The sequence below is a fragment of the Nuphar pumila genome, chromosome 7, assembly GCF_984573655.1.
Source record: "Nuphar pumila chromosome 7, dmNupPumi1.hap1.1, whole genome shotgun sequence".
NCBI classification, from domain to species: domain Eukaryota; kingdom Viridiplantae; phylum Streptophyta; class Magnoliopsida; order Nymphaeales; family Nymphaeaceae; genus Nuphar; species Nuphar pumila.
In genome coordinates this window covers 11,432,497-11,449,901 of record NC_143255.1, presented here as the reverse complement: position 1 = coordinate 11,449,901, position 17,405 = coordinate 11,432,497, and the positions used below count along the sequence as shown (strand labels likewise).

General features: G+C 39.5%; 1 protein-coding gene across 2 annotated transcripts in view; it reads right to left on the bottom strand.

Annotated features, from left to right (window-relative positions):
* Positions 1-255: 255 nt before the first annotated feature.
* The window catches only part of PEX6 (peroxin 6), a 50,027-nt gene continuing 32,877 nt past the window's right edge, over positions 256-17,405 (bottom strand). The window contains exons 7-17 of one of the 2 annotated variants that reach the window (XM_090013697.1): positions 17,052-17,309; positions 16,767-16,838; positions 12,586-12,672; positions 12,288-12,410; positions 12,084-12,194; positions 11,907-11,945; positions 11,665-11,786; positions 11,446-11,590; positions 10,764-10,832; positions 532-663; positions 256-444 (exon numbers count right to left, since the gene is read on the bottom strand). In XM_090013697.1, the coding sequence (XP_089869823.1) occupies positions 574-663; positions 10,764-10,832; positions 11,446-11,590; positions 11,665-11,786; positions 11,907-11,945; positions 12,084-12,194; positions 12,288-12,410; positions 12,586-12,672; positions 16,767-16,838; positions 17,052-17,309 (1,116 nt within the window). In that variant the 3' untranslated portion in view covers positions 256-444; positions 532-573. The remainder of the gene's footprint in view (positions 445-531; positions 664-10,763; positions 10,833-11,445; positions 11,591-11,664; positions 11,787-11,906; positions 11,946-12,083; positions 12,195-12,287; positions 12,411-12,585; positions 12,673-16,766; positions 16,839-17,051; positions 17,310-17,405) is intronic. The other variant, XM_090013698.1, reaches the window with a different exon arrangement.

The window sequence follows — 17,405 nt, the reverse complement described above, 5'->3', positions numbered from 1 at the left end:
GATTTACAACAAAATCTAAAATGAAGATCAGCTAACCTGATTGATAAGTTGACTCCAATACCAATCCTTAACAGAGTTGCGCATATGAACAACACCCAAAGATCATGGGACATTTCTCAGCTATCTATTCTAAAAGCAAGAATCCAAAATGATCCTACACTTAAATACTTTGAAACAGAAATATAAATGCACATTTCTGGAAATCTACTTGAATCCAGAAAAATGAGGAAGAAATGCACTAATAATGATGAAATAGAACTAATGAATCATTAATTGCAGTACAAGGCATCTCGACACAGAGTTAGAAATTAGCAGGAACTATTATACAACATTACTTACACTTTAGACATCCTCAAGTGATGTGAAAATAACAAATATATATCAGCATACTCATTTTCCAGTCCCTTCAAGCTGATCCTGCAGTGTATCATACTTCCTAATTTTCTGCAATTGACAGTGATGGACACAGATCAACCAATGAAATATTTATGGCAGTGCAAGGAATGTCCAACACAGATCATACAGCATTACCTGTTGGTGTAAGATATCTTGTAAACATATATTTCGGCATATTCACTTTGCAGTTCCTTCAAACTGATTCCGAAGTGTTTCATACTTCCTAAGTTCTGCAATTGATAGTGATGGGGGCAGATCTGCTAATACCTGCTGAGCACCCAATAACAATTCAAAATTGGAAGAGCATCAAGTTTGAAGCAATGGCAAAGTGGAAGTTCAAATGAAATCGTATGTTCGGCAACAGTAATGTCAACTAGCACTTGTTTGTTTCTAATGTTGCTTCAAGATGATATGCACATAAATAGTCAGTTGACAGCTTCATGGGGAAGACTTCCCAAGACTGGCGACCTTAGCTCATAGCAGTCATATTCCAACATAATTAATTCAATTCAGAAAAAAATCAAAGACTATGAACAGTTTATTAGTGTTGAAACTCATGAGGATAGGGTCAAATACATAATTTTGATGTAGACACACATATTCACAGATAATGTGAAGCATATTACAGACCTCTGACATACAGAATATCAATACAATGCACCACCGTTCACTATCATTGACTAAAAAAAGGCCAGTGTACATGCCTACAACTCCAGGAAACTCGCATCAAATTAATTGGAATGTTCAAAAACTTCTCAAAGAAGATTCATGCAAGACTGAGACAGTTTTTCCTTCATTAGCAATGAAAACCTTCTGTCAGTCCAAACAAAGTGATGCATCATGACAGATAGGCACCTAAAATTGCAGGATATGCAGCCAATTGATCTGTTGTTAACAAATTGGAATGAGATGAACTGAAACATGAAAAATGGAACCACAAAAACTAATCCAGCTTTGCGATAATCCTACCCATTTTCTAATATGTTTTTCATGCTGGCAAGGCCTGCTATTGTTAAAGGGGACCTTGTTGGAACTCTTTCAAAGTTTTACCCAAGTCCATAGAGAATTTCACTCAGATTTAACCAAATTTTAGGCAATTAAAGGTCCATAGGGTATGTCCTTACTAAAACCTTTGTCCAATACAGACCCCGCACAGATTTAGGCCACTAGCCAACAAGGATTATGGCTGATAGTGGACGAGTTCAGTCATCTTAACAAGATCCAGACAATACTGGCAAAGATATCAAATGTCCTGAATGGTTGTGGGCTAGTGTTCCAACTTACAGGGATTGCACTAAACCTAAGCTAGGTAGAATCAAAACCATAGAGTGAGAAGCACAGTCACCTCAATATTGAGAAAACATCCACAAGGATTATCACACATTTCACCCCGGGATTCAAAGGTAAAACTCATGTAAATATTAATACATTAATTTTTAAAAAATGATTGATTTTGAAAGAAAAGGTGAATTTAGAAATGTAAAAGAAAGATTTCTTGCCAAACCTTCATGATGATATCAGAATAGCTATTGTTTCAGATATGTCATATTTTCAACTTACCATGTTTATAAGACATCATTCAAGTTTGAAATATTACAAAAATTGTAGTAAGAGACAACTTCTTGATGACTTTGGCAACAATGGGAGGCCACAGTACCATGTATTATCTAGTGATTATCATAATTCATATCACGCATGCTTCTAATTGAATGAGTTGGTAAATCTACTTTTATAATCATGAGATTCTAAATGCAGCTTGAGCATCATGTTTTTACACTCATAGAAAAGGCTACATCAACCCAAAACCATGAAAAAAAATATCAAAGTACCAAGTGTTACAAAATCCAAATCATAATCACATCCATGGTGTTTGATCAACTAAAGAAACCTCCGTTACTTAATAGTAGTAGGAGATATTTGATTGCCAACTGAATAACCATTATAAGTGGAAAAGTTCTTAAAATAGAAAAGAAATGAAAAAACGGAAATCATAGGCACAAAAGGTATAAAAATAAGAATGTTTTGAAAAATCTCGTGAAAATATCACGGTAATCACAATATTTTTTTTGGTATTTTGCCTCTCTCTCTCTCTCTCTCTCTCTCTCTCTCTCTCTCTCTCTCTCTCTCTCTCTCTCTCTCTCTCTCTATATATATATATATATATATATATATATATATATATATATATATATACAACAACAACAGCAACTACGCCTTCATCCCAAAACAATTGGGGTCGGCGAATATATATATATATATATATATATATATATATATATATATATATATATATATATATATATATATATATATAATGTTTGCTACCCTCGTGGGTTCCAAACCCCTAGTTAAAACTTATAGGGTGAGGCTGTTTTGACCAAATCTGACACCATGGATGTGTTCAACATGATCAAAATAGTAAAAAAAGACCTTTCGATTGTAATTTTTTTACATAAATATGTTGATTTTTCAACCCCTGAAAAATCTGCTAATAAAAAAAGTGAAAAAATTTTGTGTTTTTAACTAGGAGGTTTGGAACCCACAAAGATAGCAAACTAAAACTATATATATAGTGATTGGTTCCTCCTAATGGTAGGAAGGTGCGGACAGTCATATTTTTTAGTTTATTTTCTTTCGGAATTTGACCTTATAGATGTGATCTATATAGTAAGTGTATATATATAGAAAAAGTGGTAGCTGCGCAACCCTTAGGTGTGCAGCTACCTGCGCAATTGCGCTGGCCAGTGTTGTGAAAAGCGTTGAGGCGTAGCGAGGCGCTCCACCAAAATCTGAGACGAGGCGTAAGCCTCGAGGCGTAAGCCTCGAGGCGTAAGCCTCGAGGCGTAAGCCTCGAGGCGCAAAGCGTAAGCCTCAAAAAAAAAGTTTAAACTTAAAAAAAAATATAAAAATTATCTAAAATTATAAATAAATAAGAAATGCTTTATTGATGAAGCGTCAACCAACACGAAATAAAAAATCTCAAATAAATACGAAAAAAATATGAGATTAACATGTAAAAGCAACATTAATGCAACAACTTGATCTATATAAGTATCTTATTGCATAAATATGAGCATTCATTCAATAAAAAACTAACATTAACAACAAAATGCATATTAGCACTAACAACATCATGTCATAATTAAAAAATGCATGTTAACATTAACAATCAAATGTTAATGTATTTGTCCAGAATTCTTCAAAATGAGAGTGTTAACATTCACAATTACAACTGAAAGTCTCAAAAAACATATAAATGGCCAATAGCTCTATGATATGAATTAGGGCTTAGGCTCTTGTTGTGTCTCGTCATCATCAATATTTAAGTCTTCAATATCATCGTCTGAAGAATCCATATAAATAGGTTATTCTTCATCTTCATTCTCTGACTCTTCATCATCTACACTTTCTTCATCCACGTCCTCAATTACTTTTGCTTTTCTTTTTCCTTCAATAAAAAATCATGTATTAAATATTTATGTTATGTATTTAAAAAATACATGTATATTCATAGCTAGGTAAAAGGAATATATCTTTACCTCGATCTCTTGAAGACATGTCTTGCCTAGAACCACTTTGTGAAACATGAGGTGAAGTGACTTTTTCAATAGGCACATGCTCAATGGCATTTATGTCGAAGTTCGGATCCAACCATGAATCCTCCAACCAATTGGGATCACTTGGCAACATTGAATCTTCCTTCTCCACAATCCACTCATCGTCTGAGTCTATATGATCTAGACATATAGGGTCTTTGGTAGCCCTCCTCTTCATATTTCTCTCTCTTAATTTCATATTATACATTACAAAAACAAATGCATTCATCTTCTCTTGTTCAAGTCTATTCCTTCGTTTTGTATGCACCTATAATTTCAAATCATTGATAATCAAATATAAGATAATTAAACATATAAAAATGTATTTCAAAAATAAAATGCAAAGTCAAAAACCAATGAGAAAGTACTCAAATTCCTCTCACAGCCCGATGCACTGCATGTCAAACTTAAAATTCGAATTGCAAAATTCATCAGCTCAAGATTTTCGTGCCCAAATGAACTCCACCAATCAGTTGCATTCAAATAAAATAATAAAAAATTGATAAAAACATTAAGAATGTCATAATTAACAAAAACATAAAAAAATATTGACAAATAACAACATAATTGCAAACTTACCAGGACTTTTTAATTTTCTTGTTGTAACAACTGCCTCTCTGACAAACAAGCCCTTTGCCTTTTTAAATGCATCGATTTGTGTTGTAATTTTCAACCGAATATTTGCATCAAAAACTAAATTTTCAACACAATCATAAAAGTCACTCATAACTTCTCTATCAGGGTTGAAGTTGTCAGCATAATGAAAATGTGGATTTAAATAATAGGCAGCATGCAAAGGCTTATGAAGTTGCAAGTCCCATCGTCTATCAATGATATCCCAAATAGGTTTATATTTTCTTTCGACATTGTCAATGTTTGAAGCAATTTCCTCCTTCGCTCTATCCATTGCCTCATACAAAAATCTCATAGCAGGCTGCATCAATGAGTCGCAACACTTTCACGAGAGGTAGTGTAGCTTTAATTGCATATGATATGGTAGCCCAAAACTTATGATCATTAAGAACAATATAAAAAATGTTCTTAGCATCAGATTTCTTATAGTAATTAGATGTTCTAAAATTTGAAGATAAGAATATCGACTTTAACTCTTTCTTATAACATCCAATACTATGAAGTGTAAGATATGTTGTGGCAAAACGAGTGACGGCTAGACGCAGAAGTTTTTTCTTCTTTGTGAATTTTCTCATTAAATTTAATACTCTGGTTGCACATGGTGTCCAAAAACATATTTTTCCTGTAGTTAACATATTTCCAGCTGCCACATAATTTGGTGCATTATCTGTAATGAATTGCACCACATTACTTTAACAACTTCTTCAAATAACTTACACAAATTTGCACCAGTTTTTTCCATGTCGCTGATGTCAACGGACTTCAAAAATACTGTCCCAGATGAGTTGTTCACAAGAAAATTAATTAAGTTTCTTCCTTTTCCATTTGTCTAACCATCTGTCATAATACTGCAACCAACCTTTGGCCACTCTTTTTTGAACTCTTTCAAAATTTCAAGAGTACAATCTACCTCGTCCTTTAAAATCCACGTTCTGATCTCATGATAAGAACGTGGTTTGAACCCTCGCCCATAATTTGCAATAACTTCTACCATTGCACCAAAATATGGACTGTTGCAAAGATTAAATGATAAGGCATTTGCATAAAAAAATCTACCAATGGCACGACATACATTTTTTCTTTTATCCCTTTTGAAAGCAGTGTTTATTGTGGTTTGTCGTGCTTCTTTGTTCACAAAAAGGTCCATAGGACCAACTGTACTTGTTTTTGCATCACTACATGATCCACTAGTTTCTTTATTCACATTATCGTCGGTTGATAATCCAAAATAAACACTTCTCCCGATATCCAACTTGTTTTGTTCTAACTCTTCTTTCTTTAGCCTCTGATCCTTTAGATGATTCTGAAAAAATCTTTTCACGTCAGGTGGAACCGCTTCGCACATGCTTACACCATGCTTTGTGCCAGCTAAGTGATGTTTTAGCCTATAGATGCCTCCTGTAATCTCTTTATGACAGTAATTGCAAATTACATGTCCTACGAGTTTGGGATCTTTAGTAGGATTTGGAACTTTAACTCCATGATCCCATCCTACATCTTTTGCCATTGTTCAACTGCAAAAATACATAACACAAAATATATATTAACATCATGCATTCTGCTGACCACATTACATGAAAACAAATGCAAAATAGACAATCCTGGTGTATAAGCTATATAGGAATCCTAGAAAAAAAACATAATTGAGCAACAGGAGCTACGTTGCTCATGTGTGCCAAAGTAATAGAAACAAAACAATGATGGCATACATAACTCTTCTGTAATGTAACAGACTAATATACAACATGGTAACTGAAGGAAAGTTGCAACAACAACTACTACTACACCTTCATCCCAAAACAATTGGGGTCGGCGATATGAACCAACAAAGAAAATCATTCTGTGTCTTCCACATGAATCCTTATCCTCCAATCATTTCTATCAAATGCCATGTCCTCGGTGAGGTTCAAAGCATTCATATCCTTTCCTATCATCTCCATCCAAGTCTTCCTAGGCCTACCCCGACCTCTTTTAACTAATATATTTTCCCATTTCTCCATCCTACTAACTGGAGCATCATTAGGCCTTCGCCGAATATGTCCAAACCACCATAAACGATTCTCTCTCATCTTATTTTCAATGGGTGCAATGCCTACCTTCTTACGTATCTCCTCGTTCCAAATCTTATCTTTTATTGTATTTCCACACATCCATCTAAGCATACGCATCTCAGCTACACTCATTTTTTGAATATGATGTCTCTTGGCAGCCCAACATTCTGTACCATATAGTAAAGCGGGCCTAATAGTCGTCTTATAAAACTTTCCCTTCAACCGCAATGGCATTCTACAATCGCACAGCACTCTAGTTGCACTTTTCCATTTCATCCACCCAACCTTTATCCTATGATTTACATCTCCATCAATTTCTCCATACTTTTGAATGATAAATCTCAAATATTTGAAATAGTCATGCACCGGTATTTCTTGCTCACCAAGCTTCACTACACTCCCATCACTACTTCATTGCGTACTAAACCGATATTCCATATATTTTGTCTTACTTTTACTCAACTTAAAACTTCTTGCTTCCAATATTTGTCTCCATAATTCTAACTTAGCATTAACCCCAGCTCTAGATTCATCAATCAAAACAATATCATCAGCAAACAACATACACCACGGCACATTTTCTTGAATTGATCTCGTAAGCTCATCCATTACTATAGCAAATAGGAAAGGGCTTAAAACAGATCCTTGATGTAACCCAACCGTTATAGGAAAATTGGTTGTCACCCCTCCACAAGTGTGGACATTGGTTACTACTCCTTCATACATATCTTTAATTATACTAATGTACTTGAGAGAAACACATTTCTTCATCATTGTCCACCAGAGAACGTCCCTAGGTACTCTATCGTATGCCTTTTCCAAATCAATAAAAACCATATGCAAATCTTTGTTCATCTTTCTATTTCTCTCAAAATATATCAAAATATAATGTGAGTTGAAAGGTTCTTTAAGTAATTTGTCTATCTTAACCAGGTTTGGTCTGTTGCAGGTTTTGTAAACCAAACCCATGATTGTGATGTCTTTAGTTCTTTTAGTTGAAAACACATACCACATTCAAAACTTATCATGTTTAGTCAGATTTTTAAAGAAATCTAAAAATCAGCATACTGTATTACACTAAAACTTCAACATAAGTATTAATGTACTGCAGTTTTTTTTAACTAGTCTCACTAGTTTTAATGTATCTAAAAACGATAATTAATAAATTAACAACTAAATTCTAATCTAAATACAGGAAATAAAATTTCTGAGATTGAAAATAAACTTAACAAGAAAATGATGGTAAATGCAAGCAAAACAATAAGACACCCGATGCGGAGAACTATTAGTAGTGATGCAAACACAGATTAGCAACTAAAACTAAAGATACAAGTTCAATAATCCACAGGAATGTATTACAATCCAAATCGATTCAAACATTTGCATGAATTTTTTCACAGAAAAAGAAAGAGACAGGGGGCTTCGCCCCCCTATCAGTCAACCAAGAGAGAAAAACAGAGGGGGAGAACCCCCTGCCCACGAAAGGTGACGACAGGAGGCACCGCCCCCTTGTCGGTCGACCCCAAAAGAAAGGCAGGGCCCCCTGCTTGATGACAAGGTGAGCGACAGGGGGCTTTGCCCCCGTGTCGGTCGACCCCTCAAAAGAAAGGCAGGGGGTAAACCCCTGCCTGACGACAAGGTGAGCGACAGGGAGCGGAGCCCCCTACCGAAAAAAGAAAGAGACAGGGGGCTTCGCCCCCCTGTCGGTCGACCAAGAGAGAAAAGCAAAGGAGGGGAACCCCCTGCCCACCAAAGGCGACAACAGGGGCTCCGCCCCCCTGTCGGTCGACCCTAAAAGAAAGGCAGGGGGTAACCCCCTGCCGAAGAGAAGCAACGACAGGGGGCTCTGCCCCCTTGTCGGTCGACCCCTCAAAAGAAAGGCAGGGGGTAAACCCCTGCCTGACGACAAGGTGAGGGGCAAGGGACGGAGCCCCCCTACCGAAAAAGAAAGAGACAGGGGGCTTCTCCCCACTGTCGGTCGACCAAGAGAGAAAAGCAGAGAGGGGGAACCCCCTGCCCACCAAAGGCGACGACAGGGGCTCTGCCCCCTGTCGATCGACCAAGAGAGGCAACGACCAAGAGAGAAAATCAGATTGGGGGGGGACCCCCTGCCCACGAAAGGTGACGACAGGGGGCACCGCCCCCTGTCGGTCGACCCCAAAAGAATGGCAGGGGGTTACCCCCTGCTAAAGAGAGGCGACGACAGGGGGCTCTGCCCCCTTGTCGGTCGACCCATCACGGAGAAGAAAAAGCAAAGAAGTTTACCTGTCACCGGAAAACGCAGAGGTCACCGGAATGGACGGTGGTGGTGGTGAGTCGCTGGCACCCTCGTAACAAAGAAAAGAAGACGGTGGTGGTCGGCGGGTCGCCGATGCCTTCTCAGCAGAGGAAAGAAGAAGGTGGAAGAGGCGATGATCGGCGACGGGTGGTGGCCGGCGACAGCAGTGGCGAGGGGACGAGAGGGGACGGAGTGGAGAGAGAAGGGGTGAGGGCTTTCCCTCGCCCCGAAGCGCCTGTATCTTTTTTAAAGACACAGGTTCTCGATCCTTCGAGAATACGGGCCCGGATCCTGGTCGAACTCGGGTCCGGGCCATCTGATTTCTTAATGCGCGCCTCGCCTCAAGGCGCATGAGGCGTACGCTTTTATGGTTTTGCTCTTTTTAAGTGTGCCTCAAGGCGAAAAGGCCCTCACCTCGAGGCGAGGCGTGCTTTTTGCGCCTTGAGGCGCGTTTTTAACAACACTGGCGCTGGCCATCCTGGTTGTCCATTGTGGGGCTTGATGGACGGCCAGCGTAACAAAAGCTAAAACGCGGTATTTGTGCATTTTAGTGTTTTTAGCGGTGGTTTTTTATCGCCGCAAAAGGGGGAAAATGATATTATATATATATATATATGCACCCCCACACCCAAGTATTTTGAAATCCCCATAGCACACCCTTTGCACCCACACAGATGTTGGAATTAAATGACCCAAAAGCCGATTCCCACTAAGTCAAGTTAGTCAACCATGTAGAACACATCTGTACAGTCAGATCTGAAAAATTTGGTGGAAATGACATATAGATAGATGGATATTACAAACAACCTTTTGCGGATGTCAACAAGTTCACATTTTTTTTACCCTCACAAATAAAAAATAGGACACTGCTAAATATATACTGAAAATATATATTATATATCTAAAATATATATTATATATCTAAAATATATATTATAGATTGAAAATATAATATATAATATAATATAATATAGGACACGACAAATGTTGTGTTTGTCAACACGGGTACGGCACCCAAGGTGCCGTGTCACGGTAACATAGTGCAATAGTGGTCACTTAGAAGGGTAAACAATTTTACCAAAGGCACATTTATTATGCTACGGAAAACAAGACATACACTATGTCACATGGGTGCGGGTGCGGATGTGGGGGTGCGGCACTTTCAAAAAACTTGGGTGTGGGGGCGCGGCAAAAATATAAACAATTATATATATATATAGTCCAAAAGTTGGACATAAATGACCCTGGGTGCGTTGACTGCACCCAGGGTCAGGTTGACCGCATCAGGTGCGGGTGTGGCACCTAGTTGAAGAGTCCCTGTGACATACACATACATTTTAATTTTGTAAATGTAAGAAAATAAGTCAATGGTGTCAATTAGTGCACATGGTCATCAATGTTATTTTCAAATTCACGAGGGGCAAAAAAAGTGGTGAACTAGTGAACATCAACATAAGGCCTAGGAAGTTCACAACACATACACACACACACACATAAATAAAGTGAATCTATTTAGCAGATCAAGATCACTAGCCACCTAGCAATCCATAACCCACGACCCAACAGTCCTAGGCCCAAAAACAAAAAAAGCAATATAGGCAACTGTAGTCCTATACACACATACATATGAGAGAGACTCTTAAACTCACTGGCAACGGTTACTTAAGTACTTAATATTTCTCTAATGCAAAATGATATTGAAAGATAACTGGACTCCCACAATAAAGACATCTGCAGAAAACTGGGAATTGGAAGCACCAAAAGGCAAGGTCGTATCATCACAGAAAGAAGAAAGAAAGGGAACATCACCTTGATGAAATCGTCATGTTCAACAACAACTGAATTTGGGTTATCATCAGTGCTTGATGTGCTTAAAATCTACAACAGAAGATACAACAATTTAGGATATACATTTTCCAAAACAGAAAAAAGAGGGAAAGGAAACAACAGTGGGTCGATTAATAGGTCACTTTTCAGGTTTGTGTCACTTCTACAAAAACCAAGTTTAATGTTAAGAAGCTTAAACCATTGTCTGCAACAATTTTCAGTCCTGGAAAGGACAGAATCTGGTGAGGAACCCTTCATCTGAACTTCCAAGCATGCTGCTGTGCACAGACAGGTATAAGAACTCATGAAAACAATCAATATGGCTCATTTTGGGAATCCAAGAATCCTGTCAATCACAGAAAGATCCCTTGGACACCTGAAGGAACACGAGGATAATAGCTTACCCTTATCCAAATATTTCTCACGTCTGATCAGAAATTTGTTTGCATTATATATATATATATATATATATATATATATATATATATATATATATATACCAGAAAAGAATAACTCTTATAGTAGCAGATGACATATTTATGATACTAGTCATTTTTATTTACGGTCAAAAGACAGGGGAAACATACAAGGTGAATGAGTATAATGTTAACAGGAGGATAATGATTATAAGAAAAGGCCAAAGAAATTATAGCAATTGATTCACCTGATGCTTAGCAGCATGAAACCAAGCATCTGCACACAGTGCATACATATCAGCACCAGTAAAATTTGGTGGACATTTCTTTGCAATCGATAGCAGAGATACATTTTTATGAAGTTTAAATTTTCGGGTAAGTGCACGAAGTACCCTGCCAAAGAGATTAGATCGGCTGAGTAATAAGAAAAAGCTAAAAGTATGCAGAAAGATCAATCAAAGAGTTACCGCTCCCTGTAAGATGCATCTGCATTTACTCCTACATACAGCATTTTATCAAACCGACCAGGACGTAGAAGTGCAGGGTCAATAAGATCAGGTCTATTACTCGCCCCAATAATGAACAAGTCCTGAGGATGAAAGAGCAAATCAATAAAAGTGCAAGTAGACAATATAATCTTGCATTTGAATTCTTAAGTAGCACAATATCAAAGCTGGAATAGAGGTTATGTATTTGGATTGAATGGCACCTGGGTTGATTCATTGAGGCCATCAATCTCCGCAAGCATCTACTTAAAGAAAATGGCATACTTAAGCAGTAAGCAATAAAAACCACCACAACATCCACACACACACATATATATAATGAAAAGCAAGATTTTTTATGGACAAGAAAATGGTCTCAGATCCAACAAATAAATGCATGCCTGGGAAACCACTCTATCCATAACCCCACCAGAATCACCAGAACTTCCACGAGCAGGAGCAAGAGCATCAAGCTCATCAAAGAAAATTACACATGGACGTGCAGATCTTGCCTATAAACATTGCACATGCATTAGAAACATAAAAGCTGAGACAGAAGTCCCAAATCCAAGTAGAAGATCTGATTATGTTTTGATGCACCTTACCTTCTGGAATATATCACGGACATTTTTCTCAGATTCACCTATGTACATATTTATCAATTCTGGTCCTTTTACACTAAGAAAATTCAAGGAACACTCAGTTGCTACAGCCTTTGCTAGCAAAGTCTGACAAACACAAGCAGCATCCAAGTGAGCTACTTAACACTTTTGGAATTCATTAGAAGAATAATATGGAAAGACTTGAAAAGAGTTCAGACTTGAACAAAAAATATCATCAAATACACTAGTGGCAAGCTGCCAGAGTCATGATTCTCTGGGCTAAAATTGCCTAGAGACTCACCTTCCCTGTCCCAGGAGGACCATAGAGAAGGACACCAGATCTTTTACGCAGTCCAGATGAAAATAAATCTTTATGCATGAGTGGCAACTGCAGATCAATTAACCAACAAACATGAGCAGAATTACTAATATAGAAATAATTCCAAGGAAACATAGTCAGTCAATTAGAGCAAGAAGTAAAACAGCTATAACCTCTAGCTCTAATTGTAGACCATCAAAGTACTTCGTAGTTGATATCTAACACTGAACATTTTCAAAGATGATCTAACATCAGGATGCCTGGACAAAATGATGCTGCAGTTATCTTGAGTAATAATCTCCATCAAGATGCAATCTTAGGATGAGTTGATGAAAGAGTTAGATAAAAAATCTGACATGACACATTCCAGAAAAAGCATTATAGCCTGGAGTTTGTACTTTAGTCATCTGTTGTATTCTTTTACATTTTCTATTATTCTGTTCCATTAATTATTCATTACATTGTCACGTTATGGTACATATTTTTTGGTGGCACAGTTGGACAAAATTTTACAAAATTCTTTCTTTATGCTTCCATTTCTCCTAAATATACTCGTCCAATTGATGCTATCATCCAGGGTCCATGTTAAAGTGTATGGTTAACTTATTCTTGTATGAATACCTCTGCTTGGTAAGGTAAGGTTGGTAAGGTTAAAACAAGGTGAGAAATGGAAAGGTCAAGTATTCCAGGTTCAAAGTCAGGCTTGGAAGTTAATCAATATTGCTTTTATGCAGGTCAAGCACAATATGTTCTTGCTCAAGCAGAAGGAACAACATATACGGTTAACTTATTCTTGTATGAATGCCTCTGCTTAGTAAGGTAAGGTTGGTAAGGTTAAAATAAGGTGAGAAATGGAAAGGTCAAGTATTCCAGGTTCAAAGTCAGGCTTGGAAGTTAATCAATATTGCTTTTATGCAGGTCAAGCACAATATGTTCTTGCTCAAGCAGAAGGAACAACATATCTGTTCTGGTTCCAGAATGTTCCATTCCTTGTCTGTCTTGGCTCACCAGAACCCCATTGAAGTTCCCTATGAAATGAGGCATTTCTAGGGTTGAAAGTGAAATGAAATGAGGATCTTCCAAACACAAACTTAGATCTGCACGAGAAGGTGTCTAAAAAGACACTAAAGCATAACCCTTAAAAAGGGTATAATGGGAAACAAAAGAAGAAATAAAAAAAATATTCTTTATTGATATGAAACACCAAATGCTTAAGAAGCATTGGAATAAAATACAAGAGGGGATGCACCCCTTTATATACAAGTGGGAGAGGAGAGCTCTTAAAGAGCTCTCCTTGTAGCCGTTGCAAAACGCAACGCAACTCTTGATTTGCGAAGCCGCACATCAAAAAGTACATAAGTAATTCACAAAGTAGTAAACCATACCTCGGATAACTAAAAACTGTAGGTACTACACAAAGTACAAGATTGTATCATCGCCAAATATACAAGCCAGCAAATAAGCTCATAGGTACTGCACGAGGTACAAAATCGTACCTTGGCCACTTAGATAGGCAAACACGTAAGGTCATAAGTAATACATGAGACACGAAGTCGTACCTCACTCAAGGGAAACGTGAAGGCAAAAATGTATGCAAGCAAACAAGGGCATATGTATTTCAAGAAGTACGAAACCACACCTCAAACTCATAAACCACTACTCAAAATAATAATCGAACAATGAAATTGTACCTCGACCCATGAGCATGCAAACAAGAAAATACGCAATGTAGAAGCAATATAACTCTAAGCATGTCTAGCATGAGCATCTTAATTATTTAAACTTAATTAGGTTCATCTATTGCCCTTTGTCCGACTTTACCCTACCTCGGAAAGTTGTGAGGTTGTGTCACTGCGAGCGTTTGAGAGTGTAGGCGATGCGGGGCTCGGGTCACGGAGCACGGGTGAAAATCCGTCGCGGAATCTGCAGGAAACCCAATGTTAGTATGAAAGTGACCAAAGAAGAGGTAGGGAGCAGGAGTGTTCCCCTGCTCGCCGACCATCCGCCTTGCGCGAATAAGAGCGAGTGCCAGAGCACCCCTCTGCTAAAACAGGAAAAGATGGGAGGGAGATCGGCCTCTGCCAGGAAAACTAATAAGAGGAAGGGGTGGAGCCCTCTGCCAAGCAACACAGGAATAGCAGGGGAGCCTCACCCCCTGCCGCAAGCCTAAAAGAAACAAGGGCAGGGCCCCACGTCGAAAACGAACAAGGGCAGGAGAGGAGGCCAGGCTCGACCCTCAGGCCAAGCCTGTCGTTGGTCTTCAAGGAGGCTACGAGGAGTGGTGGGCTCAGCTGTCAGGCCGAGCCCGACACTGTGTTATAGAGTACCCAAATCAGGGAGGGAGGCAGAAGAGGGAGACAGAGAGGGGCAGGGCATCACCCCTGCCGACCAAGCCAAAGGCGACAGGGGCCTTGCCCCTGTCTGTCGGTGAAAGACACAAAGGGCAGAGGTGAAGCCCCTGCCGAGAAGGTAAAGGTAGCAGAGGCTTGGCCCCTGCCGGTCTGGCGAAAGGAGGCGATAGGGCCATCGCCCAGTCGGCCTGTCAGAGGAACCGAAGGTAGCAGGGGCTCAGCCCCTGCCGACCTATCGAAAGAAGGCCCAGGCGACAGGGGTTCGACCCCTGCTAGCCTGTCGAAGGGCGAGCGAAAAAGAAATCGGCGGGGGCAAAGCCCCTACCAGACCAAGGGAAGGCATGGCATCGCCCTGCCTGCCAGAAATCTCAGGCGACAGTGGCGGCGCTTCAGAAACGCAGAGGAGAGAGGGGGTGAGAGAGTCAAGGCAGAGGGGCAGCAACAGTGGTCGGTCGCGACGTCGGGGCTCCGACGAGCGGCGCAGGACCGAGGGTGAGAACCCAAAGAGAAGGAGCAGCGGTCAGGGAGGGTGCAAGGAAATCGGCGATGTTGTCGCCGAATAGATCCAGATAGAGGGGAGCAAAATGAGGGAACGAGAGAGAGAGAGAAAGAGAGATCGGGTTACCTTGAGGGGGATGGCACGGTCGCCGGCAACGGCTTGCCGGAGGGGAGCTCGCAAGGAGAGGAGCGAGGCGGCACGGGGGAAGCCACTGGCATCGGGCTTCGGCAGGTTGACGGGAGAAGAGGGAGCGAGGGGAGGTGTCGGTCGGGGTTGTCGGCGAGGTTGTCGCCCATAGGGAACGAGAAGGGGGGCGGTGCATCGATCCTCCCCTCCCGCAACGCTCTTAAAGAGCTCGGGGAGGGGCGACATTCGGGGAAACCCTCAAGGGGTTCCCCTTATCCTGTCGAGGGGGTGGAGCGGCATGGGCGAGGTACGGCGCACAAGGGAGATGCGTCGGGTTTTAAAAACCCTTACGAGAACGGGCCCGAGGCGGGTCCAGACCCAACCCGGGTCTGATTTTTTTTTTTCGTGGGCTTTACAGATAATATAGACATATTGGAAGATTGGGCAAAAGAAGTGCTAGGCATCTTGAATGATGATGCTGATTAGAGGCAGCTGAAAGCCGATTTGCAATCTGAACTTGAAGAAAGGGATGACTACACAGGGCCTGAACTATCGGAGGATGGAGCAAATGATTCTAAAGAAGATCTTTCCTTTCATTGTTGTTTTCATCACTGCTCATTAAACTTGGTAAAATTATTATTTTGTCCTTTTATTTGCTTATTTAATTGATTAATCATTGGATTTGGATTGTTTACTATTATGTTGATGTATTCAAAATTTAGACTTGTTAATAACTTGATAAATATATGACATAAATCTATCAACAGAGACAAAAAGGCCACTATCTTCTCTAGCATAATGAACATCCCCTTCATTTAGTAAGCATATATAACAGGGTGGCATAACGTGAATTACCATCACACCCTTACATAACTTGATTTACAATTTTAGCCTTGCACACATAATACAAAGTGATATATTACAACAATGGCCACAGGACGATCGATCAAATTGCAGAACTGCACTAACAAGTCTCTTATAGCATAACGATTAGGTGCTTCAACAAAAAATAAAGAACATTTGCTTCTTTTCGTAATTCCTTGTCATAAAGCATTATCCACATAAACAGGCTTCTATGCAAAGCAAGATTGGAATGGGCCCTCAAAAAAGGACAACCACAAACACAATTGGACAAATAAAATGCAAGCTCTACATGGATATGACTCCACATAGCATGTAATAAATACCTGCACAGTATCTAATATTGATTTTTTTACATCCTCCAGCCCACCAACGTCCTCCCATTTCACATTTGGCACCTAAAAATAGAAATTTAAGGCTCAATTCCCTTTATATGGCAGACAACAAGGTAATTTATGTACTAAGACCCATGATTATGTGCAATGTCACAAGAATTATGGTACATAAATGTCATAATGATACCGTACCATTGACATTGTTTAGGATGGATAACTTATAAAATATGCCAAACAAACCAAACTGATATTAGTGTCGTGAACTAGTTAACGCACTTTTGGGGTACCCAGAGCAGAAGCAGTTCTCTTCTTACACTGCTCTAAAGCTTTTGACAAATCATCTTTGCTCAATTGTTTATGGAAGTTTTCGCCAGAAATGCTTTCAGCACATTCTGTGAAGTTAGTAGTGCCAACAGTATCATTGGTCCTGTGAATGAAATTTGCCCCAGCATCAGCAATAAAGGCTTGAATGTCCCTTGGAAGAAAACCACATGTTTGCCCAACAATGTCCTTTATACAATCGTCACTACTATCCTGCAAGGGATTAAATGGCATTCAAACCACTAGCAGGATGTTGCGTATCTCAGCAAGAAACAAAAACAAATACACCAAAGAACAACAATTAGTCAT